This window comes from Dipodomys merriami, unplaced genomic scaffold (genome assembly GCF_024711535.1).
Source record: "Dipodomys merriami isolate MVZ:Mamm:240054 unplaced genomic scaffold, mDipMer1.0.p SCAF_7, whole genome shotgun sequence".
Taxonomy (NCBI): domain Eukaryota; kingdom Metazoa; phylum Chordata; class Mammalia; order Rodentia; family Heteromyidae; genus Dipodomys; species Dipodomys merriami.
In genome coordinates, this window is record NW_027206290.1 from 122851 (window position 1) to 148478 (window position 25628).

A 25628-nucleotide genomic window follows, 5' to 3' on the forward strand; every position below is an offset into this window, starting at 1 on the left:
GCCTAGGCTAACGTGAGAGCTATGTGCTGGATCCCACAGGATTTCAAGGACTCTAGAATCAAGAATATTGCTTTATCGTTTTCTTTCTCAAATTTCCTGCTCTGTTGGGCCCTGGTTGTTCATGCATGTAATGTTAGCTACTCAGAAAGCTGAGGATTGTGGTTCAAAGCCAGTCAGGGTAGGAAAGTCCATGAGACTCTTATCTCCAATTAACCACCAGAAAATTGGAAATGGCACTGTGGCTCAAAGTGGTAGAGCACTAGTCTTGAGCAAGAAAGTTCAGGGAGGGACAGCACCCAGTCCCTGAGTTCAAGCTCCACGACTGACAAAAAAACAAACCTGCCAAACAGTGTAGACAATCAGAACCTCTTCGTCATTATAATAGCTTAATTCTTACCAACCTGATGTCAGGGACCATATATTTCATAATTTCAACATACACTAATACAAAGTTTACTGTTTTTAATATTTATATGTGCAATGTCAATAAATATATAGGCAAAATTAAAGTATTACAAAACGCACAATATTTGTATCTTAATTTGAAACATAATTCACATTATCATATACCTTTCAACAAGAAAAGTTTTAGCATACAAGCACCTTAGAATTCGAATTCCAATTTAGCTCAATGTTTTACATGTTTTCTGAGCAAAAGATACATTTATCATGTCTGTCAAAATTTTTTAATAAGAAAATAGTAACTGAAAATGTAACATTGACATTTTGTATATGAATAGTATAAATTTTAACTGAGAATTCAAGGTATTAAACATTAAGAGTTTATTACATGTATTATACATTCTTTTGCATTTAAGCAATAGATTTTACATGATTTTGCCAAGTCAATCAAGCAGAAATCTGAATAACCTCATATCAAGAGGCATTTATTTATTCTTGGCATTGTCTTCCAATACAAAATGAAGTTGATGCTCCGCTGACTAATATTCTGTGCCAGTGCTAACACTGAGAAATGTTAGATAAATATTGGAGTCCAAGAAAGTTTAAAAAATACCAATGCCTGCTGAATGTAATCCCAGAATTAGGAGGCTGAGACATAAGGATTCAAAGTTTGGGGCCAGCTTTGGCTACATGAGACACAGTCCCCCCCAAAATCCCCTCAAACCCTAAAACTCCCAAACCAATTTCTGTATACCATGCTTATAATACAGAATTGCTAGAAGGTATGCCCTGGGTATAGAGACTGTTTTAAAATGTCTCAGACGATACTGATGGCAACAGCTCGTAAAGCACTAGAGAACTTTTCCATAGTCAGGTCAGTTTTCAGCTGAAAGATTTCCCACTTTGATTTGGGTAAGTATCTTGTAATTTTAACCAATGGAGATGTTACCTCCCTTGGTTAGAAAGGATGTTTTCTGTTTTTATTCATTAGTCTTTACATAAAAGGAATAGGGCAAGGCACAGGGCAGTTGCTAAATAGTGTCTTTTGAATGAATACCTGATTGATTGCCTTACATTTCTTTGTTATGTCCATCTTGTCCTACAGCATTAATCAAAGAATTCAAAGGTATTTATGGATAAAATAAGTGACTGAAATAGCTATAGAAGCATGCTTTAAAAACTCACGTTTTAAATATAAAAGCCAGGTGTGATACATGCCTATTATCTCAGCATTCAGGAGGCTGAGGCAAGAGGAACTTGGGTTTGAGGTCAGCTAGTGATATCCTGTCTCAAAAACAAAACACCCCTAAATAAGAAACCCCCCAAACAAAAAACAACAAAACCCAGCCCCCCAAATATATAAATAGGTCAAAAGTAGAAAAAAATTAAAAAGGAGTGCAATATTTAGCAGCTGAGAATTCAATGAACTTTCAAATATTTTTCATATTCTTACATTTAGAAACAAGAAACTAGTTCTTTAGCTAATATCCATAATCACATGTGCAGATAAATTTTGTTTTAAAAACAGGATTACAGCTTAATCTTGACCACGCTTAATTTTCAAAATTCAAATAAATAAAAATTTAGTACAATCACAGTAAATTCTGCATAATTGTATTTAAAAAAGATTGTTTCTGTCTAAAGTATCATTATTTATTGTTATGTCCTCTCAGCTGAGATCCAGTAGCTGCTCTGAAGTCTCATGTTGAGTAACAAAACTATTTTGGCACTTCTGTACATGTTTATTAAAGAAACCTTATTAGTAACAGACTTCCTGAACTAGCTAGATTCTCAGATATGGCTTCATTTCTCGGCATTTCACCAGCATGAGATAATTCTTTTCATTCTCTTAATATCTCAGACTACGCAACTTTGGTTTCCTTAAACTCAGCATTGGTTGCTTGATTGTAGGTTTGTCACCAAAAAGTGCTGCTTCACTCTCTGTGGTTGGAAACCTTTTCTGATATATCAAGGGATATTCCTTCTGAAACTTAAAAATGAAATGAAGAATTAGATGGCAGTGAACATCTCTTTACTAGCTGAAGGTAATCAAGTATCCTTTCATTTTATCCCTGCCTTGCCTTCTTTGCTAACTCTCCTTTAAAAATTCTACCATTTGTTTCTCACTGGTTAAGCCCAAGAAGGTCACAGAATTGGCACAGACATTTCTTAGTGCCTACAGCATTAATGTTCTCGAGAGAGTCATGCAGCTACTGGGTTTGAATTTAGAGCTAAAGATTCTAAATGGTAGTGATGAGTTACTCAAAATATATTATAAAGCAAATTTTCTAATTGCTTTTCCAGGCTAATCAAAGGTATAATTAAAACACCAGCAACAGAGCAGAGTATCCACTATTCATGTCATTATTGTTTTCAAATTTGGGATACAGAGTGAAATCAAATGGATGTTCAGGTGTTTTAGCAGTAGTTTAATGTGTACATATGATGAAACATGATATATAGCCTCTATGTTCAAACTTTAAATCTGCAGTATTAAAATAAGAAATTGGATTTTAATTGTCACTAAGTAGCAAGCATGAATAGCATAATGGAACATATTTACATGAATGAGACATTGCTCATTCTCTTACCTGTTTCAGTTTTCTTTTTTTCTCCTTTACCGGTAAACTCTTATTTTTAATAATAGTCTCTAAAAGTTCTGCAATTGCAGCTTGAGAGGTAGAAACCTTCTGTTCATCAAACTCCTGTATACTAATCTGCGTACAGTAAGAATAAGTTGGCAAAGGCGCAACCAGTTCCTCTCCAGGACTTTTAACCTGTAGTGAAGAAAAAGAGACAGTGATGATCTGCTAATTCTGCATATGTTCTTATTCGGTATCCTTATGCTGAGATCTAGTAACTATGGGTCTACTACCAAACCCGACTACAGATGATGCAATAGGGTAAGATTCAAGTCCCAGCTCCACAACTTTACAGGTTTTGTAGCCTTCAGCAAGTTATTTACATGTCTTGGATTATTCCATCATTAAAATGAAGGTTCCATAGGAACATGTATATAAAGTACTTAGCACCATAGATTTTATTTAAACTATAAGACAGCAATAATATTAAGTGATATTTTATTTCATCTTAACATTCTGAACTTAATAAAGTATTCATTTAGTGTTGAGGGCTGGGGCCTGGGCAGGGCAGAGTCTACATATCTGCTGAGATGAGGAAGAAATTGTAGGGGATAATTTAAATTATGTGTAAGTTAGGACAGTAAAGCAATGTGCTGGTCAACCAATGCATGAATAAAGTACATGTTATTATTTTGGGCTGCTCGGTATTCCTTTGTCTCCCTTTTGTAATGGTTCCTTCCCATTCTACCCTTTCCTCCCTAATGTTTCTTGAAGAACAAATTTGGCTCTAAGTGGTATAGGGCCAATCAGAATATGGCTCTCTTTCCATCCCACTGATCCTCAAACACCCAAAGGATCCACTGGGCCAATCAATACCCACACCTCTTCAGATTGGAGGTGCAGGGATGGCTTTTTTTTAGGTCTCAAAGTGAAGTCTGTGACTCATGAACTTTAATCAGCCATATTCCCTACCATATAAAGGAGTCACCTGTCAAATACAGGATGAAATAGAAATAAGACACGGGCTGGGTGCCAGTGTTTCACACCTGTAATCCTAGCTACTTAGGAAGTTGAGATCTGAGGATTGTGGTTCAAAGCCAGCTAGGGCAGAAAAGTCCTGTGAGACTCTTATCTCCAATTAACCACTCAAAAACTAGAAGTGGCACTGTGGCTCAAGTGGTAGAGCGCTAGCTTTAAGCACAAAGAGGCTCAGGGACAGCACCCAGGACCTGAGTTCAAACCCCACATCTGAAAAAAAGAAAAGAAAAAAAGACATGGACAACAGGGAGAGTCCCAGTGTTATTTGTTTTTCTTTCTTTTTTTTTTTTTTTTTTTTGGGGGGGGGTCCAGTCGTGGGGCCTGAACTCTGGGCCTGGGTGCTGTCCCTCAACTCTTCAGCTTAAGGCTAATGCTCTACCACTTGAGCCACAGCACCACTTCCGGCTTTTTTCTTTTTGCTTATGTGGTGCTGAGGAATCGAACCCAGGGCCTCATGCATGCAAGGCAAGCGCCCTACCACTGAGCCACTTTCCCAGCCCCAGTGTTATTTGTGTCCCCAGTTCTGTCTATATTCCTAAATTTTATAGATTTGTTGATGAGTTCAGACTCCATTTTAGATAGAGCTAGTATGAGCTAAGTTTGCCACTTGCTAATAACTAGTGGAGAGACTTTTTTTTTGCTAGTTGTGGGGCTTGAACTCAGGGCCTGGACACAGTCCCTGAGCTTTTTTTTCCCCTCAAGACCAGTGTTCTACCACTTTGAACCAGAGCTTCACTTCTGGTTTTCTGATGGTTAATTGGAGACAGAGTTGTCACAGACTTTCCAGTTTGGGCTGGCTTCAAACTGTGATTCTCAGATCTCAGCTAGCTAGGATTATAGGAGTGAGCCACCAGTGCCTGGCCAGTGAAGACACTTTTGAGACCCAAAATACCTACACAGCCCTTCTTTAAGTAGTCAAGATGTTTCTCCACTGCAGTCTGTAAGTAAGAGGGTACTTGGAGAATTTCTTGATGATGATCCATTAAGAAAGAAACTAATCTTGCAGCAAGAAGCTCATCAAGATCCACTTCTTCAGCACAGCATAGTACACACCGAGAAAAAGTGTGTATCATCTAGAAACATTAAAAGATGTATGTTTAAGAATGTAAGGTTTCTGGGTGGGGGGTGGGGAGAGATGGGAGGGCAGGGATGGTAAGGGGAAACAAGGATGGGCAACAATGCTTGATAAGAAATGTACTCATTACCTTGCTCATGTAATTGTAACTCCTTTGTACAGTATTCTCACAATAAAAAACTTATTAATAAAAAAAGAATGTAAGGTTTCTATAGAGTATCAGTAATCTTTAGTTATCATTATGTGAAGTATTGAAGTGATATGTAAATTGGACAGTAATTATCACTGAATTCTATTATGATAAAGTACATTTAAAGGTATTTGTTAAGAATTTCCTTAACATGGTTCCAAAGGATTATATAAAGCTTAGGTTTTCTTTCAAATTAGCCACAATTTTATTAAACTACATAGGTTCTAGTAATATCCTATGGCTATACTGCTTAGGATTAAAGACAACAAGGATTTATTACATGAAATGGATATCATAAGAACACAAATGAGGAGAATAAGTTCATCAAAGGTTGCAAATATAGGTTTTAATGTATTTCTATGTCTTTAAATAGTAATTTAATATGTACATGCACTTTAATTCCATCATGAAGTCTTTGTGGGTTTTTTTTTTGTCGGTTCTGGGGCTTGAAACTCAAGGCCTGGGCACTGTCCCTAAGCTCTTCTTTCTGCTCAAGGTTAGTGCTCTACCTCTCTGAGCCACAGCACCACTTTTGGAGATAAGAGTCTCAGACTTTTCCACCTGGGCTGGCTCTGAACCAGGATCCTCAGATCTCAGGTTCCTGAGTTGTTAGGATTACAGGCATGAGCCATCAGCCCCCAGCTCATCATAGAGATCTTTAAATCTTACAGAAAATTTTGTCTTAAAACTCATTACATTCAATCCAAACAATCCACTTGCAACATACCTACCTCTTCCATTCTAAAATAATGAAAATATTAGACTTCTACTTCAAGTATTTGCCTTTAGTAGATGACCACCATATTTATTGCACTGAACTATTTTTAGTTTTATTCTAATGTCAGATAGGCTTTCTAGTTCCAACCTCAGTTCTCTACTTTTTGCTCCTTTTTACCTCCTTAGCCTTGCAAAACTCATTTATTTTCATACCATTAATACCATCTCTACATGGTGGCTCAAAACTACCCTCTGCCTAAGTTTTCATTCACCAGGCTCATCTTTTGGTCAGATTTGGTCAGATAAATTTCATTTGGCTGGGCTGGGAGGGTGGCTCAGTGGTAGAGTGCTTGCCTTGCATGCATGAGGCCCTAGGTTTCCTCAGTACCACCTAAGCAGAAAAAGTCAGAAGTGGTGCTGTGGCTCAAGTGGTAGAGCACTAACCTTGAGCTAAAGAGGTGAGGGACAGCACCCAGGCCCAGAGTTCAATCCCCATGACTGACAAAAAAAAAAAAAATTTCACTTGGATGTCCTAGTAATTTTTTTTTGGGGGGGGGGGGGGGCTTGGGGGTTGGTTGTAGGGCTTGAACTCTGGGCCTGGACACTGTCCCTGAGAACATCAGCTGAAGGCTAGTACTCTACACCTTTGAGCCACAATGCCACACTTCTGGTTTTCTCATGGTTAACTGGAGATAAGAGTCTCATGGCCTTTCCTGCCAGGGATGGCTTTGATCTCAGATCCTCAGATTTCAGCTAGGAGTAGCTAGGATTATAGGTACCCAGCTTATCCTAGTAATTTTGAAAACAAGCAAAATCCCCAAATTACTATTTATCTCTCAAAATATCTTCCTTATGAAATAGTTATGCTTTATAATAGTGGTATAATTGATTCAGGCATAATTCTTCTTTATATATAAATTGTCATTATTAATGAATTGTCTATATTAATGACAAATAGTATCAGGTTTCTTATTATGAGAGCCTCCTATAAAAAAAGCTGCAGTCTACAGCAGTGGAATATTTCAAGAAGACAAATAAACAGAGACAGACAGACAGACAGATAAGAGTACACGAGTGAGAGTGAGCAAGTCTATTTCAGGCCTCACTTCCTATCAGTATCTGCATGTAAGCCCTAGTATATTCATTTTCCATTCTCTAAACATCTGAGAATGAGATCACTTGGTAACAACGTCTCCCAAATTTCTTGTCTACAATCACCTGTGACCAAACTTTCTGGAACACTTTGACTCATCATACATAGAGGTCCCTTACACTCCTCTGTCTCCCCTATCAGATAGAAGTGACAATGCAGTCTAACAAAGTCTGATTGTCTAGACCAGGGATGAATGAGGAGGCAATGTTCTCTGTTAGAATTAGTGCAAAAATGTGATAGTTTATCAGACTGTGCACAAGGAATTTGTGTCCCAGTATTTGCTGACTGGAAACAGACTAAATTAGCTTCTATAACCCAAGAATCTAGGACTTCTATGTCTCCACTTGTGTAGTGAGTCTGGTTTTCTTTGTTTGGTTAATAAACCAGGGCATTTTCTTTACATAAGAAATAAACTTACCAGTGATCTTGTACCCATTGCATCATGCAGTCTGGGCATATCAACATTTTGACTCATTCGAGATATCATGCGCATTAAGAGCTGAAGTTTCCTACGGTTTGGCGGGGGGAGTAACAGACAACATAACTGCAGTGCGTTGATGGCAATTCTCTCTAAGTGAGGTTGCAGCATGCCTAGAAGATAAAGTCACCCACCCCAAAAAAAGAATCATCAATGATACTAACTTCCACACAACTAACATATGCAGTTATAGGAGAGGGTAAAATAATCTCAGTATTTCATTTAACTACTTCTAGAAATGTATACATTCCTCAAAAGCATAGCAAAATTTTCATAACCTGCTTTTAAGTATCAAAATCCTTTCTTACTATCAATAGTGACTTCGGATAAGCGAAAGAGAAAATTGCTTTAAGGAGCAAGAATAAACCTCGATCACGTCATGGCAGAAGTTTTTATAATAATTTTGGAAGACTAAAAGGCATTTCAGAGAAGAAAAGCTAGGTAAGCCAAACAGAGAGTTAGTAAGCACTAAGTTAATACTGCATGCATCGAAAGCAACAACCTTACTTTGTGTGCCAGTCAACACAGAAGAAGCTGGAGGTAAAGAATTTTCTGAAAGTTCTATTGTACTTTTGCACAGTCTTTTATTGATTGTGGTACTAAACTCTCCAAGTCCACTTTCCATAGCTGTTTGGTCACTTGTATTGCACTTTCCGAACTTTGGTTTCATGATAATTTCAGCCACTGGCATATTGATATAACTATTCCGTCTTGTACTACTTCTTAAAAGCAAACTCTGAGATCTACAAAGCTGTTTTGACTTGCATTTCCCATTACATAACTCTTCTTGGTCTTGAACTGTCAAAGTAGAGGTTCTTTTAAAACCAACACAGAGTGGCTTTTGAATACTTTCCTCTGAATGATGATTTAATAGGGATTCTTGTTTGGGATTTAACTCTAAAAACTGTTTATGATGTTGTTCTTCTACTTTCAGAAGAGAGTGATGGAAGATATTGGACACCTTTTTCCTTGAATTCCCTGGCACATCTACAATTCCTTCCAAAGAAGAGCACCTTGGTTTGATGTTGGAGGACAAAACATGCATACTACTTAAAGGGCCTATTAAATTATGGCAGCTTCCTCCCATTATGTCATTAGTATTGCCTCTTCTATTTCTTAAATTAACTAGCTGCATTTTCTTAGCATATCTTTCTTGAAATTCTTGGTCACTTATTTGTAGTTTCTCAGTTGAATCTGATTCTTCTTTGTTTTTGTCTTTGTGAAGCAGACTGAGAAGAAGACACTCAGTTGATTTGAAGGAATTCAAACTGTTTAAGTGAAGGATTTTTGAAGACTGTGGATCATCTTGGATTTTATGTATCCCACTGGGTCTATCTGAAACTGTGATGTAGCCACAAACAACTACCAGAAAATGAGACAAAAATTAAGATGCAACTGTATGATGGTGGGCAAAAATAAAACAAAACAATAGCAAAGTTAAAAAATAAAGCATCATTATAGTGTATATATATTGTTAGTATAGTACAAATAGCAGTTGCTTAATCTGAAAGTCACTTAAATAAGACACATGCAGCATTCAGTTATATACGTGCAAGACTATTTTATTTGTGATTTAATTAAAAATTTATTTTATTAGCCTAATTAAATGGATTGAGCTGGAATACACTTAAAAACATCTATCATTCTGTAACCACTAGAAACTTCTTAATCATGACAAGTGTGGTATAATAGAATATATAATTATCCTGTGGTACCAATAGGAAAATTGGTTTGAGGACTGATGACAGACACCAAATTCTGTAGATGTGCAAGTCTTTTATATGAAATAGTGTAATATTTGCATATAACCTAAGCATATCCTCTCTCATATTAAAGTCACCCCTAGACTACTTATAATACCTAAAATAATGCAAAAACTATGTAAGGAGTTATACTGGTAAGAGAATAAAGACAAAGAAAAAATTCTGCTGTTTAGTACAACTGCAATTTCTTCTTGAGTATTTTTGACTCTGGGCTGATTACATCTAGGATGTAGAAATCAAAGAGATGCAAGCCAATGCCAACTGTACTAATTTATCTGTTTTCTGTTCTTGGCTTCTGGCACAGAGCACCCCAAATCTTTGAAGTTTCTTGAGTGATAAATTCTCTTATATTCATGAGGAGCCTATTTGAGCACATTTGAATTCATCCTAAGGTAACTCATGGTTGGTTTTGTTTAGTATTGGAACTCTTAGTCTACCATCTCTTGGCTAAAAAAGGGGGCTGGAGATTGAGTTTAATATCAAAGGCCAGTCAGGAATTTTCAATAATCATCCCTACGTAATGAAACTTGAATTAAAACCCTAAAACAATGAAGCTAAGGGCGCTTCTGTACCATTTCACATTCCCAATCTTGTTACATACATCTCTTCCCTGTAGACCTTGGCAATTCTCTCCTTTTGCATTAAATTATACTTAGTTGATACAAGAACAAGTGATATTGGAACAACATAATTGAATCACTAGAAAATGACTCAATAGCAACCTCAGTATCACTGAAGTCTGAAGTAATTTATAGCCTGACACTTTTATATTTATCTACGTTTTTAGATTTTAGGAAACTTTAAACAGAATGAATTTATATAAAAAGTAAAATAAACATACCCAAAATATTCACAAATAATTCATAATATTCAAACGTAAGTAGAGGTTCAGGGAGATCTAGAAAGTAATCTGCAATTGTTCTGAATACATCTCGTTCAAATCCAACATAAGTTTGATTATTTGTATCATTACTTCTTGGCCCTATGAAGTAGAAGGCAAAAGAAAGAGGCAAATGTATTTTAATTTAAACACAATTTAAAATAATACTTAAACTTATATTTCATGGGAAAGTTATGCTTGACAACAAATTCTGCCACAATATTAAAAATTAAAGGATTGTTCACATCTCATCCCTTATCAGATCATTTGATTAGAAATCACTATAAGCAGTCAACTGCTATTTAGCTATTAGTTGCTATTTTACCAACTATTCAGAGAGCAAATATGTATCTTAAAATATTTGAAAAAGCACTTGATGAAATTGACAAATGTGATTACATCAAACTAAAAAGCTTCTACAAAGGAAATAAGTCTCTACAAAGAAGAGACAGCCTACAAAATGGGAAAAATTCTTTGCCAACTACAAATCTAGGAATAACTAGAAACCACAATGAACTCAAACACTAAACTGCAAATGAACCAACAATCCAATTATGATAATTCTTGAAAGAAGTACAAGTGGCCAATAAATACATGAAGAAATTCTCAACATCTGGCCATAAAGAAAATACAAATTAGAACACTGACTTTTTGTTTCACACTTGTCAAAATAGCTACTCTAAATAATAAATATTGGTGAAAATACTGGAAAAAGGGAATCTTTAGATACTACCAGTAGGAATGTAAATTAGTGCAGCTTCTATGGTGGTTCCTCAAAAAACTAAACATAGAACTATCAGATGATCTAGAGAGACTACTCTGGCAGATATATGAAGACTGTCAACAGAAATTAGCATTCTTATATTTATTGCAGTACTATTCATAACAGCCAAGAGGCTGCTGAACAGATACAGAAAATGTAGTATATGCACAATGGAGTAGAACTGCAGAATTTAGACCTATATATTTATAAACATACCTTCACAGAAACATGGCTGTAACTAAGGGACTGTCTAGGGGATTAGAGGGAGTGGAAGAAAAGAGAATGATGGGGGTAAACATCATGTCTATATACAAAAAGGGCACAAAGCAGCCCAGTGAAAAATGTTGAAAAATAAAGGAGAGGAGAATCAGGGAAAGGAGAGCAATAAAGGGACTAATCCAATCAATGTAAAATATGTTTATGAAATACTAGATAAAACTCCTTTGTAAAAATCCTATACACAATTTTTTAAAAAGCCCTAGGAAAATCTATTTTAATCCAATCTGGATACTGCAGACAATTCTTCCAATTTTGTTTTTTGTAAATTTTAACTATTTTTTGTGAAAAAATTTGCCAGGAGCATACCATTAATGAATTGAAATAACAATTTAAACAACAATTTCTTAAGCCTAATATTATTACTGAAAAAATCATAATTCCTTGTTTGTGTTTTCCTCAGAAATAGTATCTGATCACAATTTACAGTTAAGAAAACAGAGGGTCCAAATAATTTTCCCAAGATGAACAAAGCTCTTGGAAGCTAAGCTAGAACTAAAAGTTAAGTATAACTTGAAAGCAAGGGTCAGAACTTTTAGATCTAACAACATTTATAGTGTGGTCCACATATTGTATGTATCAGAATCATCCAGTTCACTGACTAAATCAGCCAGGCAGTTAAGACACTTGCTGACCTAGAAATGGTTGCTCTGATTCACTACTTGAGACATATCTAAACAAAGACCTGGAATCTTCATTTTAAGAATCTTTTGGAGCAGTTGGAAAAACAAACAAACAAAAAAACCCCAGCACAACTATGTGATCTATTGGGTAAATCAAATCAGAACCTTAGGAGTATCCTTATTGACTGACATGCCTTCAGATTTGAGAATCACCTTCCAATTTGTCCAGCTAAAAGTATCTTCCCAAACCCAAATAAATTATTTTACACTACACTACACACACACACACACACACTCTCTCTCTCTCTCTCAGAGTTTACGGGCTAACATGGATTTGTGCAAACTGATGTTTTTCTAGGGAAGATAAATGAAATATCCTTCGTATTAAGAGTAAAATTATCTGATAACTAGTAGTAAGTTTTTTAAAAACCATGGTTTACTAGAAATAAAGACTGCTTATATTTCACAGAATTATTTCAGATTAAATAACAAAGAAAGTAAAACTCTTAATATGGTATATTGTTAAACACATTGAAAACTAGTTACATATTGTTTACATATTTAGTATTATTTAGGTCTAACAAGGACTGAGAAGAGAGGGAAGACAGAAATCTCTAAAGATGGACATCAGAGAACCCCCTATTAGTATATTTATGTGTTATTAACCACAAGCCAAGGAATGAGAGTAGTTGAGTAGGAAAGGCAAAAAAAGAAACTCAAAAGTCTTAAGCTTATGATCAGGATCTTTATTGTAATGTTATACGATCAGGATCTTTATTATAATGTTATAAGTAAAATGTTTCTTAACTTATTTGTCACTATTTATTCTGATACTTTGTCATAATGGCACCCAGTGGACAATAAAGGAGTAAGTACTTAACCTGTACATTTCTAACACCTCATTAATATTTTCAAAACTACTGATTTTATAAGAACTAGAACACTACATCCATAACTAGAATTATTAAAATAGAATTTAACTCTTGATAGGGAAATGTATGAAGTGTACAATTTTTGCAAAGTTGTAAAATCTATTTTTAAAGCAATTAGTGTTTGGTACTTGAAACAGTCTTAAATGGTAAGTAGCCATTATTATTGATCACCATTACTAAAAAGTGATCTGTGGATTAATTAAAGAGTTTACTTTATATAAACATAAACATCCTGTTAGTATATGGAATATTACAAAGCACCTCAATTTTGAAACCATGTACAACTGTGAGGACTGAAATAGGTTTCATAAAACTTCATTACTGATTGAACCTTTTGCTGACATGCTATTTTACTTCTAAGCTACATTTGAATCTTCTGTGCCTTACAGAGGGAATTACTGTACTGCAGAATTTTCCTAAAAATCCTCTGGCCTATATTTTATGATTGATGTGAACTGAGACATAAATGGTGGGCTTGAATTATAAAATCATCTTCAGTTTAATAAATATTTAGAGACTCATAATGTAACCTTGACGATCATTTACATTTTAAGAAACTGTTACAGACTCTAATAATAAATCATTTAAATATTCTTTGATTCTTGTTAAATACTAATAATAAAAAAAAAAACATACGTCGTTTTCAACTTACAATTTGCTAGGCACTTCATGGCAGATAATACCCAGTGAGGAAGGTCATCTAGGTATAAACATTGTAGAGTAAACCACATAAATTTTATGACAGTAAATTTTAAAACTTTACACTTGTCTATTTTATATTTATGTGCATAAAAATGAGTAGTAATATAAAATATGTAATCAATGTAAAATATATAAAATGTAAACTTGAGTCTTGGCCCCACAAACATCTCAATCCAACTTCAGTAGTGAAGACGAGACTCAAACCCAGGCACTGTCCTCACCAGACAGAGCCATGTACTTAATCACACCTGTGGGTGCTGTTGATTCCTTGCCACAGGAATGTGAGGGTAGGGGATGACAAAGGCCACCCACATATGGAGTATTATTTGAGGGTGAGCTTTGCAAATAGAAAGACCAGGATAAAAGACCCCGCTCTGGCATTTACTAACTTGTGACATCATAGACAAGTCATTTTAATTTGTTTTCCTCCATTTCTGTATCTGTAAAATAGAGATAATCATTCCCTCATAGAAGAGCAAGTTCCCAGCAAGGTACAGGTGGCTCACCCTTGTAATCCTAGCACTCAGAAGGCTGAGATCAGAGGATCAAGATTCAAGGCCAGCCAAGCAGGAAAGTCTGTGAAACTCTTATCTCTCATTAACCACCAGAAAACCAAAAGTAGTGCAGTGGCTCAAAGTGGTAGAACACTAGCCTTAAGCAGAAGATCTCAGGGACAATGTCTAGGCCTGGAACTCAAGCGTGACAACCAAAAACAACAAAAGGGCAGGTTCCATGCATGTGTTTATGACAGTATGTTATGGCTGAGATCTCAGGATTGAAGTTCAAAGCCACCCCAGGCAGCTAAATCTAAGACTTATCTCCAATTAACCAGCAAAAAGCCAGAATTACAGGTGTGGCTCAAATAATAGAGTGCCAGTACCAGGTAGCCACTCACTGCCTTCTCTCCAACCTGGCATAGGCCCAGCACAAATGGCCCAAAATATTTGGTGGTGAGAAATAAAAACAAAACAAAACAACAGAAAATGTGTATGCACATGTGAACGTGTGTGTGCTTATTGTCAGGATGGAAATTTATCATCTATTAAAAAGGTATTGAATCAGATAATATTTTAAAATACACAAATTTGTAAAAGTAATAGAGAGCTTGATTCAACTCTATTCACAATATAGAAAAACAACACCATGTCCAAATCATAGACTATTTTCGTGTGAGGGGTGGGTTTTCATATAAAAACCTCCAATATTTATCTTATCTGTCTCCCTATCTGTCTGTTTCTATGCTGAAAGGGTGAGGCCAAGGACTGAAATGAAGTATACTAAATATTAAATATTAGAGTACTTCACAGTGAGGCTTTCTTAAAATCTTTTAAATATCACTATTTCTATCTTGTTTACCAGTAAATCTTTAATACAATGTCTGGAACACTGTAGGCCCTCAATACCAATGTGATTAATCAATTTTTTTTTTTTTTTGGGGGGGGTCTGGTCGTGGGGCCTGAACTCTGGGCCTGGGTGCTGTCCCTCAACTCTTCAGCTCAAGGCTAATGCTCTACCATTTGAGCCACAGAGCCACTTTTGCTTATGTGGTGCTGAGGAATCGAACCCAGGGCCTCATGCATGCAAGGCAAGCGTTTTACCACTGAGCCATCTTCCCAGCCCCTAATCAATATATTTTATGTTTGTTTTTGGATAGCTTTGGCATCTAACAATTTCTTCTAATTCTTTACATGAATATGCAAGTAAAGTTATTTCATTACTTAGTTACTAAAGCACCCATAATGACAAACCGGTAGATTTGATGCTACCGTGATGGAAGTAGTCTAGTCCATTTTCACATTTGTTCTGCATTCTCCTATGAGTGCAACTTTTGTTAGTAAGTTGGAAGGATTCCAATTTCTTTAACTGATGCCTACCTGATTTGTCTTGTAGTACAACGACTCCATGCTTACTTGTGTTAGCCATGTTGTACATTATATATTGAGGAATTATTTGGTTTGGATTTATGAGTTCTTCGAGAGATGGCACACCTAAAATAGTTTGTAGGCTAAAAAAAGAAAGAGTACAAACTTTTACAGATTCAAAGAAGAGAAATAGAAGGTAATTATGAATGATAGACAAACATACAAAACTAGAGTACTTAACTTTTCTCCTAACCAAATTTCCAATATTATAATTAATGCTCACTTTTAAATATATTTCTCAATAAAACGGATAGAGATCCAACATAGACTCCTGACTATAACCAATACAGACCCTGAACTATAGCTGACTTTAAGAAAAAGCAAACTGTACTGAAAACATTTCAATTCCATTAGCAAAAGCATTTACTAGAAAACATACATACAGGTTTAAATTCCAAGCTTTAAAAATGACTATTCTTACTTTTTTGAATATTTTGACAAAAACATCAAATTGGTCATTTAAATGCTTCAGAAACTTGATTATAGCTTAGATTTATCTTACTAGATCAGAAAAATATATTTCCAAACTTCTTCAACATCTTCTTGGCTTATTTCTCTATTATCTGTAGGGTTTTCTTGATCTTCACTGGTTATTTCATGATTTATTTTCTCTATATTTTCCTAAAAAAAAAAAATCACTTTGGCTTAATTTGTTTTATGCTCCAATTAAGGAATTGTTGAACAGATGTAAATTTTAATAGTTAGTAGTTTTATTCATATATGGCTATTGTTGATCTACAGTGTTGTATGAAAATATGATGGAACATATGGTAATAGTTTTTGCAGCTATCAATACCACACTCATATCAGACATCCAAATCAACTTTATTTCTAGGTACTTTAATTCTGTAACCATTATAAAAGAGTAGGAACAGAGAGATCTGTTGAAGAGTTATGTAGAAATTCCAAGCTATGGTTTGGATCTTGAAGTACCACAAAGGTCCATGTGTTTATGAAGTCTTGGTTTCTAAGATGTGCTATTAGGAGATGGTGGAACCTTCAAGAGGTGGAGTCTTGTTAAAGGCAGTTCTGTCATTGGGACCATGCTCTTGGAGCAGGTATTACCATTCTGATCCCTTTTGTCTCTTTTGCTTTTACCTTCTTCAGCTGCCATGGGCTGAATAGTTTCTCTGCTACCTGCTCATATAATAGACCCCAAAGCAATGAAGCTGAGCATGGGTTAAAGCACTTGAAATCATCACTCACAATTAACTTTCTCCTTTTATTAATTCTCAGATATTTCATCACAGTGGTAGAAAATTTACTGTCGTATCAGATAACACAATAATTTGAAGAAAAAAAAACACTGCTAAGTTTTATATCATTTGCAAACATGTCTTACTTTTATTTCCTGGGTTCTAAATACATTTACATATATATTTTTAGAGTGTAATCTAGGCTAGGAGATTTCAGTGTTGGCTTCTCAAGTACATGGTAATCATATTTTAAAAAGTGATTAGTAAAACGACATTTTACCTGAGAGTAAAGTAATCCATGCTTCTTAGGAGTTCTGCGAGATAAGTTGCGAAATTTAAAAATGCTCTCTTTATCTTTGGAAAAGTTTTCTATGTTGTTTTTTCTCAATTCTGGATGCCGTCGTGGAAGACTTTTAAGTGGAGAAGTTGGAGGAAATCTGGTTTAAAAGTAATATGTATTTAAATAATCTAGAAACTTTTAAAACCGATTTCACAAATTATGCAAAGAAACTGATTTATTTACATTACCAAAGAATGAGGATTCTACATAAATCAATTTTCGATGATACATTTAAAATATTTTAATAGTTCCCTGCTTATATTCTGAGTATTTTATTGATGGAAAATTTAGGGTTACCACTTGGATCAATTCAGTTGAAGAAATGTATACACATAAAACAGTTCTAGATTACTATATTTTCTACATTCCTTTGACAAATTATCTAGGCTGAATATACTTTCTGCCTTTTGTTTGTGTTTGTCTTAATTCCTAGAACCCAATCTCTTGTTCTTTTTTCTCTCTTGTGCCAGTCCTGGGTCTTCAAATTGGGCTGGGTGCTGTCTCTGCCTGAGCTTTTCTGCTCAAGGCTAGAGCTCTACCACTTGAGCCACAGCTCATTTGGCTTTTTTTTTTTTGGGGGGGGGGTACCTAATTGCAGATAAAAGTCTAATTCCTGCTAGAATTGGTTTTGATTCAGAACCCTTAGATCTTAAAACTCTTGAGTAGCTAGGATTACACGAGTAAGCCACCAGTGCCCGGCTCTTGTTCCTTTTGATTAGTTTTTGTTTTACATTTTTCATTTTAAAGTATAGTATTTCAATGACACAAACAAGTACAGAAAAATAACACAAACCAATACCCATGTATATAAACATCAAGTAATTGTTCACATTTGCTTGAGTTTATTATCTCCCTCTTTTTTTTTTTTTTCCAAGCTGGTCTGGGGTTTGAACTCAGAGCCTAAGCACTTCAAAGCTGGTACTGTCACTTGAGCCACAGGACTACTTTTCTGGTTAATTGGAGATAAGAATCTCTTATATTTGTCTGCCCAGGCTGTCTGTGAACCACAATCCGCTGATCTTAGCTTCTTGAGGTTACAGGCACAAGCCATTAGTGCATGGTTTCATCTTTTTTTTTTTTTTTTCCTTTAAATGCTAGTCCTGAAGTTTGAACTCAAGGCCTGAGTGCTGTCCCTGAGTTTCTTTGCTCAAGGCACTTAAGCCACAGCTCCACTTCTGGCTTTTTGGTGGTTAATTGGGGATAAGTCTCACAGGCTTTCCTGCCTGGAATATCTTTGAACTACGATCCTCAAATCTGAGCCTTCCAAGTAGCTATGACTACAGGTGTGAGCCATCAGCACCTGACTTTCATCATCTTTTTTTTTTTTTTTTTTTGGTTAGTTTTCGGGCTTGAATTCTGGGCCTGAGTGCTGTCTTTCAGCTCTTTAGCTCAAGGTGAGCACTCTATCACTTGAACCACAGAGCCACTTCTGGCTTTTTCTGGTGGTTTATTGGAGATAAAAGTCTCACAGACTTTCCTGCCCAGGCTGGCTTTGAACTGCAATTCTCAGATCTCAGGCTTCTTAGTATCTAGGATTACAGGTGTGAGCCACTGGTGCCTGGCTCATCATCTATTTTCAAGTAGAAGTTTTTTGTTCACTCTAGTGCTTTGCTTTCCTTTCCTAAGGGAAAATCATAAATCTATAACTAATGTAATTTTTCCTTCTCCCTATAAGAGTTATAAGTGGGTTTTTATTTTTTCTATTCTTGGTGTCTTTTATCATATACAAAATTTATACATAACTTTTCAGTGACAAAAGAAGTGCTTTCTTACTCTACCCCAATACAAATATTTTCTTAAACTTTTTGATAAGAATTTTACTTTTCATACTTAGGTATTTAGGCCATGTACAATATAATAGATAATCAAGTTAGCATCGACATGGGGGCTTCTCCCTTCCCCTTCCCCTCTCCCCTTCGAACCTAATTATTTCTAGCTAATTTAAGAGCAGATATCAGGTAAGACAATCATCCACATAAATTTTAGAATCTGCTTGCCGAACGCTACAAAAAATTATATTGAAGTTTTGAGTGAGAATGCGCTGAATTTATATACCAATTTGGGAATGGTAGACATACACATAATACAAAATCTTCCTATCTGTGGACAGGCTCTTTCTCCATTTATTACTTTCAATAACAATTTTATAATTTTTTCCACTAAAATTTTACATATTTTCAGTAACTTTTATTTCAAGGCACTTTGTAGTTTTATAATCATTACAAAACCCTAGAAGCAGAGACTAATTGAGGAGTTATATAGAATAGCAGGTAATAATAATAATCTAACAAATACATTAGAGAGAAACATACAGTTTAGAGAACTATTTAGGTATTTGCAATGGACAGTTTTACTATTAATAAGTACTTAAAGTTGGAAGAGAATGAATTAAAATTAACTATGTAGACAGTTGGCATTCATTTGGATACAGAAGACAAAAATTTAGGCTAGGGTGATAATGGTTTTCTATTTGCTAAAAACATGAGTTTAAAGGTCAGAAATTTGGATAGGAGGTTTGAAATCATAGGAAAAGTGGGCTAAGAAGCAAGATAATGTGCAACCCAGACACTGCACGCCTTAAAATTAATAAAAGCATAAATCTACATAAAATATAATGTTCATAGGCAGCTTTATTTTGAATAGAGCAGACCTGAAAACAATCTAAATGTTCATCAACTGTTAAAAAAAATAAACAACTTATGTCATATCCATATAACAGGATAGCAATACAAATGGACCTACTACCGAACACATAGTATGGATGGATCTAAATATAAGTAGAACAAGCCAAACAAAAAAATTGTTCATACTGTGCATTACCATTTTTTCAACCTTGAAGAAATTCAAATCAATTTAAACTGACAGCAAGCAGAGCAGTAGTTCCCTTTGCAGTGACAGAAATGAAAAGATAGGCAGAAGAAAATTAAAAGGAGTCATAGAAACTTTTGTCTATGACTGTGGTACTAGATTTGTTAGTCTCTGCATATTGAAATGTATCAATGCTTTTACATTAAATATTGCAACTTATCTCAATAAGATTTGTAAAAGGTCAAAAAAAAAAAAAGACAGGGTTGGACTGGGAAGGTGGCTCAGTGGTAGAGCGCTTGCCTTGCATGCATGAGGCCCTGGGTTCGAGGAGTCGATTCCTCAGCACCACATAAGCAAAAGGAAAAAAAAAAGCTGGAAGTAGCGCTGTGGCTCAAGTGGTAGAGTGCTAGCCTTGAGCTGAAAAGCTGAGGGACAGCGCCCAGGCCCAGAGTTCAGGCCCCACGACCGGACCCCCCCCCCAAAAAAAAAAGACAGGGTTAAGGTGAGCAGTAAGCCCACACCTTGAAGATGAATTATACTTAAAGGATGAGTAGTTGCAAAGCAGTCTAATTAGGAACATTTTATAGTGTTCTATAAAATAGACAATTTAACATGCTTACAACTGCACTTTACTTGTATGATGGGAAACTTCTGGTTGGTATGTGCGTGATGCATCTGAAACTCACGGTGGATGTTTTATCTCCAATGTACTGGGAAAGAGATGTGATGGGACCTTGAAGAGGTGATTAGGTCACTAGAAGGATTAACATTTTTATTTATTTATTTATTTATTATTTATTTAGTGGGTTGTAGGGCACAAACTCAAGGCCTGAGTGCTGTCCCTGAGATTTATCACTCCAGGCTAGTGCTCTATCTCAGCCACAATGCCACTTCCAGTTGTCTAGTGGTAAACTGGAGATAATTCTCATGGACTTTTCTGCCCAGGCTGGCTTACCAACTTGACCCTTAGATCTCAGCCTGAGTAGCTAGGCTCACAGTTGTGAGTTACTAGTCCCAGGTTGGATTAATACTTTTTTTGGGAAGCTCTAACTTAAGAAGGACTGTATTAGTTATAATCAAAACAGGAGCCTCGCTCATGTTTTGCCTCTTTTGCAATTGCTTGTCTGCTTCTCTGCTTTTCTGTCATGCTATAAAGCTACCAGAGGACCTTCTAGTCAAAATAAATTTCCTTTACCAACTAACTAGTCTCACATGTTCTGTTTTACTAACAAAAAATGAACTAAAGTAATGGGAAAAGATCCACTTCTAAGACATTTCATTTGAAAAGTAGTAATGGAGTTAAAAAAAATCATGGGCTTTAGAACTGAAAGACCCAGTTTAATGGACATTTCACAAAGAACTCTGGGTATCTGTAACTATGACAGCCAGAGGAGGCAGGAAAGTATCCAGAGAGGTTACCAAAGAGCTGACATGAGAAGAGATGAATAGTTTTATTACTCTTACAATGTGTACATTGCTTCAAGGTAGAAAAAAGGTCAGAAACAAAGAACAAGATTTGTTCCAATATGATGTGCCACTTGTAAAAACGTTTAATGCATAACCTGCTCATTTACTCTGGGAACTCAATAAAAAAAATGTATATCATAAATCAGAGTTTCTGGTATGGTTTTAATTAGTATTCTCTTTTAACCTGTGGTTTATGTCTTCTATTATTTGTTTTACATCTTATGTTATTTGAGGACAAGGATCTGTGAATTTGTCTTATAATTACAGAGTCTATGAAAATAAAGCAATATAAACTAAAGGTCAATGAAAAAGTTTGCATTTGTAGCATATAATTTTGACCTTAACAATTTTTCTAAATGGTTTTAGTTTAAAACCAGTAACACTTTCTAAAAAATAGAAATTAAAAATGTATCTATATATTTTTTTCTTAAAGAAGCCACTATTGTAGTAAAAATACAATAAACTGGAGGTAAAACTTAACAGTCATTTCGTTTCGCAAGTACATAGATATATATGTTTACTACCTGAATAGCTGGTTGTTGTCATCAAGGTTTTCAGATCCCCATCTACCTTTGATATCTTCAATTACATGATTCTTAAGAAACTTTCTCAATAGCTGAATGGTCTGTTGCCTTGTAACTTCAGGACCAAAATTGGTGTTATTTCTTAACAGTTCATAAAGCCAATCCACAGCTTCTCCTGCTGTGAAACAATTACCGTATTTTTTAAAGTGTTGCCTGTGCTTTCTTAGAGGCATTCCTGCTCTGAAAGATGTGGTAACTTCATTCCACTGCAAAAAGAAGGGATTTTTTAAAAAACATTCAATGAAGATGAAATCTCCTGAATTTAAAATTAATTCTAAAGAATTCTAAAATTCTTTAATTTAACCTCTGATTATACTGTACAGAATTCTTAAAGAGGCATTCCTGCTTCATAAAATTTTATTATCTTATGGACTCCTTTTTACTAATTTTAGGGTCATAGTTATATTTTCATGTAATAGATTTTTTTTACATCTGCCTATCAATCCATGCAATGTATCTATCTAACTTGGTTTTATGAGTGGATGATGAAAGTTTAGTTGTCAGCTTTAATTTTACCACTTCTTGTTTATACACTTTGGCCTTTAATTCTCAGGGCCTCATTACCCTTATTCCTAAAATGTGAACATTAGAACCTACATATTGGTATTGATAAAATTACTTATTGCACATAAAGTGCTAGTAAATACATATTTTTTTTGTCCTCCCTCCACCCAGAGTGCTTGTACTAGTTTTATCTGATGTAATGAGCTTTCAATAATGTGCTAGATCTAGATCACTCAGATCTCTACTGGTCATACATTCTATTCCTTATGTTGGTAATTATAATCAATAACTTGTTGGATGGCAGACTTTATGACAAGAGCCCATATACAGATTTTGTGACTTTAAAAGTCAGTCATTGTTGGAACCTCAATTTCCACACTGGCCAAGGGGAGTAACAGTTTAGGCATTCCTGAGAGGATAACTTCCACAACACATTTATTATACAGTGTCCTCTCACGAAATACCTGAAGTTGGAAACCGACTCAGAGATGTAGATCTCCTCAGCAACTGTTCTAGGCTGGTGGTGTGAAAATAGAATTGAAAATCCCAAAGCTCAGATAACGTCTATTGTATAGATAGCTACAGTCACCACCCACAACGCTCCAGGCCTGTATTTGTTTAGTTTAGAATGGGCAGTTCTCCGGTCTGCACGACCTGCATTAAAACTTTAACAGGCCCAATCGTCAAAACCCCTATAATGAACTACCTCCATTCGATCCTCCCCCCAAGTGATGGAACTCCGTTTCCAAGTTCTCTGATTCAGAAGGGGTGGAAACCAGGGGCCAGGGCAGAGCTGAAATAGGCTCTGTCTTTTCGGGCTGCAGGACCCAGGGAGCCCCCGGACACAGGAGTCGTGCGACACGGCGAGCTCGAGGAAGATTCTGGGCGCTTCGCCCGTCCCGGCGGCTGCGGGGTGGAGGTGGGGTGGGGATCGGCGGCCGGAGCGGAGGCCCAGACCCTCCGGAGCCCGGGAGAGGTGGGCCAGCGCCCGCACCTGGCTCCGCAGAGGCCTAGAGGCCTCGGCTCCCATCCCTGCGCCCTGCGTAAAACTGGCGGCCGCCGCCACCGCGCCGTCCGGTCCCGCCGTCCCGCGTGGTCTTACCAGCTTGGTGGCCCGATAGGGCCCGGGAGGCCCACCCCGACCGTCCATAGTCAGCGCCAGGTCGCAGCCATGGTGGTGGTGGTGGAGGAAAAAGCACGCAGCGGGATGCAGGGCTGTACACCCCGCCGCCGATTTGAATAACTCCGAGAGCTGCGCTGATTGGGCGAGCCGCCGGGTCACGTGACGCCGCGGCCCTTTTCCCCCCAGAGGGCGGGGGGGGGGGGGGGGGGGCCGGGCAGGGATAAACTCGCAGGACCCAGCCGCAGGCTTTTCTTACCTTCCCAGCGGCTACTTCTCCTTTTGCTTTGCACCAACTTTTGGAGTTTCAGACGCCATTGTGTGTGAGGTTCAGCCTCTGGCTTAAGGAAATTGGAAATTTGAAAAGAAAAGAAAACATTCTTCCCGGTCCTAGGAGATCTGCAGCAGAATACATTAGCACTTAAAACAGGATGGAGGAGCTTTCTCCTGACCGACAGAATCCTGAAAGGCTTTATTTAAGAGTCTGTATAGCTCTTTCCATCTCGGGTTCCACTCTCTACCCTCCTCCTCTATTCGCCCCCCCCATCTTAATAGGCGTCATCATTAAGTTCTTAGTGGCAAGAATCCCCCCCCCCCGCATTAACTCATCTTAATAGAGTAGAGGTATGAAACAATAGCATGTTTTTCTGAGTAAATATGATGTGAGATTTGGGTACGTTGTAACACTGGCCAATGTTTTTCCTTAAGAAATTCTACCGCCATCACTTGATGCAAGATTCCTTTCTGGTTGTTTAAATCACGATTATACTCACAGGACGCTGGTGGTTCACTATTATAATCCTAGCGACTCAAGAGGCTGAGATATGAGCATTGTGGTTTAAAGGCAGCCTAGGCAGAAAAGTTTCATGAGACTTGTCTCCAATTAACCAGGAAAAAACATAAAGTGGAGCTATAGCTCAAGTGGTGATGCAGCAGCCTTGAGCTAAAAAAGCTAAGGGAGAGCAAGAGGCACCAAACACACACACACACACACACACACACACACACACACACACACACACACACACAATTATACATTAAAACATCATTGTTATATTAAAAATAAATCTGTAAAAAGCAGCATGTATTAAGTGAGAAAAAGGAAAAACAACTCCTAGGGTGTTCAGTACAGATTGTTTTATTATGGAATTACATAGGAAGAAATAAAAGCTTCTCAATTTACTTACTCTTAAAATTGGGCCTAATACTGAGACAAGGAATCACAAAAAATAAAATAAAATTAATTTACCACTTTTCAATGTGATGAGAATACCATTTTTTCCATGTAGCCCCAAATGACTTGTTCTGGTTGGTTTTCTCCTCTTTGCTTGTGTAGTTTCATTTCTCCAGTGTGGTCCTTGCTTTATCTCCAACCCTGGACATTACACAGTAATAACATAAAAAATATTTGGTGGATGGATTATTTTCTTCTTATTTCACTAAAAAGAAAGTTTATGGGTGATATAATCCAGTTATCTTTCTTTCTCAGGAAACTTTTTATAAAGTCTTTCTGCCTGTTTATAAAGTGTATTTATTTTTAAGGCTTGGTCATTTTGCCACGTTATGTTTAGTTATGAATCTTATTTCATTAATCTTGTCTAATATTGTCCTGGTCTGAGAAATTTCCTCTTTTTTCTTTGAAGTTGTTTGTCTGCTTTCCTCCTTACTTCTGAAGCTACTATTGATTTTTGATCTTCCAGATCTATCTTATTTTTTTGATGCCCTTCCTTCTATAACCATCATTTTATTATTTTCCCCCCTCAGGTTCTGAAAGGATTCTTCCACCTGAGCTTCTAAGCCACTGTCCAATTTCCTTTTGCACACAAACTCCCATTCATCTCCAAGAAGGCTTTTCTATTCTCTGATTGTTATTAATTTCTATGTAGACTCCTTTTGACTTATGCCTGAGAATCTGAATTATGAATTAGAATTTAACAACTTTTCCCTTATGTTTCATAATAAACTCACTATAAAATAATCAAAGATGACCTCTTGTTTGAACTATTGATTTTTACATTATATGAATTGATTTTTTTAAAAAAAGTGTGCATTCTTACAGTTTATAAAAAAGGCATGAGCCTTCAACAACTGATAAAAATAGAAGCAAAAATCA

General features: G+C 36.3%; 1 protein-coding gene across 2 annotated transcripts; it reads right to left on the reverse strand.

The window, feature by feature from the left end:
* Window positions 1-683: 683 nt before the first annotated feature.
* Depdc1 (DEP domain containing 1) lies at window positions 684-23570 on the reverse strand. Of its 2 annotated transcripts, XM_070007696.1 has the most exons (12): window positions 23498-23570; window positions 21832-22097; window positions 16973-17129; window positions 15999-16117; window positions 15449-15579; window positions 13525-13572; window positions 10240-10380; window positions 8143-8997; window positions 7576-7748; window positions 4919-5095; window positions 2994-3179; window positions 684-2392 (listed from the first exon to the last, which is right to left on the reverse strand). In XM_070007696.1, exons 1-12 carry the CDS (start codon window positions 23543-23545, stop codon window positions 2252-2254), a joined length of 2442 nt encoding a protein of 813 aa, XP_069863797.1. In that variant the 5' UTR covers window positions 23546-23570; the 3' UTR covers window positions 684-2251. The 2 variants fall into 2 exon arrangements, with proteins under 2 accessions (XP_069863797.1, XP_069863798.1); XM_070007697.1 differs by lacking the exon at window positions 8143-8997.
* Between the last annotated feature and the right edge of the window lie 2058 nt (window positions 23571-25628).

Coding starts and splice junctions, on each gene's coding strand:
- Depdc1 (XM_070007696.1), bottom strand. CDS start 23,545: ATGGACGGTCGGGGTGGGCCTCCCGGGCCCTATCGGGCCACCAAGCTG. Junction 22,098..23,497: donor CCTATCGGGCCACCAAGCTG/GTAAGACCACGC, acceptor TTCTTTTTGCAG/TGGAATGAAGTTACCACATC. Junction 2,393..2,993: donor AAAAAAGAAAACTGAAACAG/GTAAGAGAATGA, acceptor TTCATTTTTAAG/TTTCAGAAGGAATATCCCTT.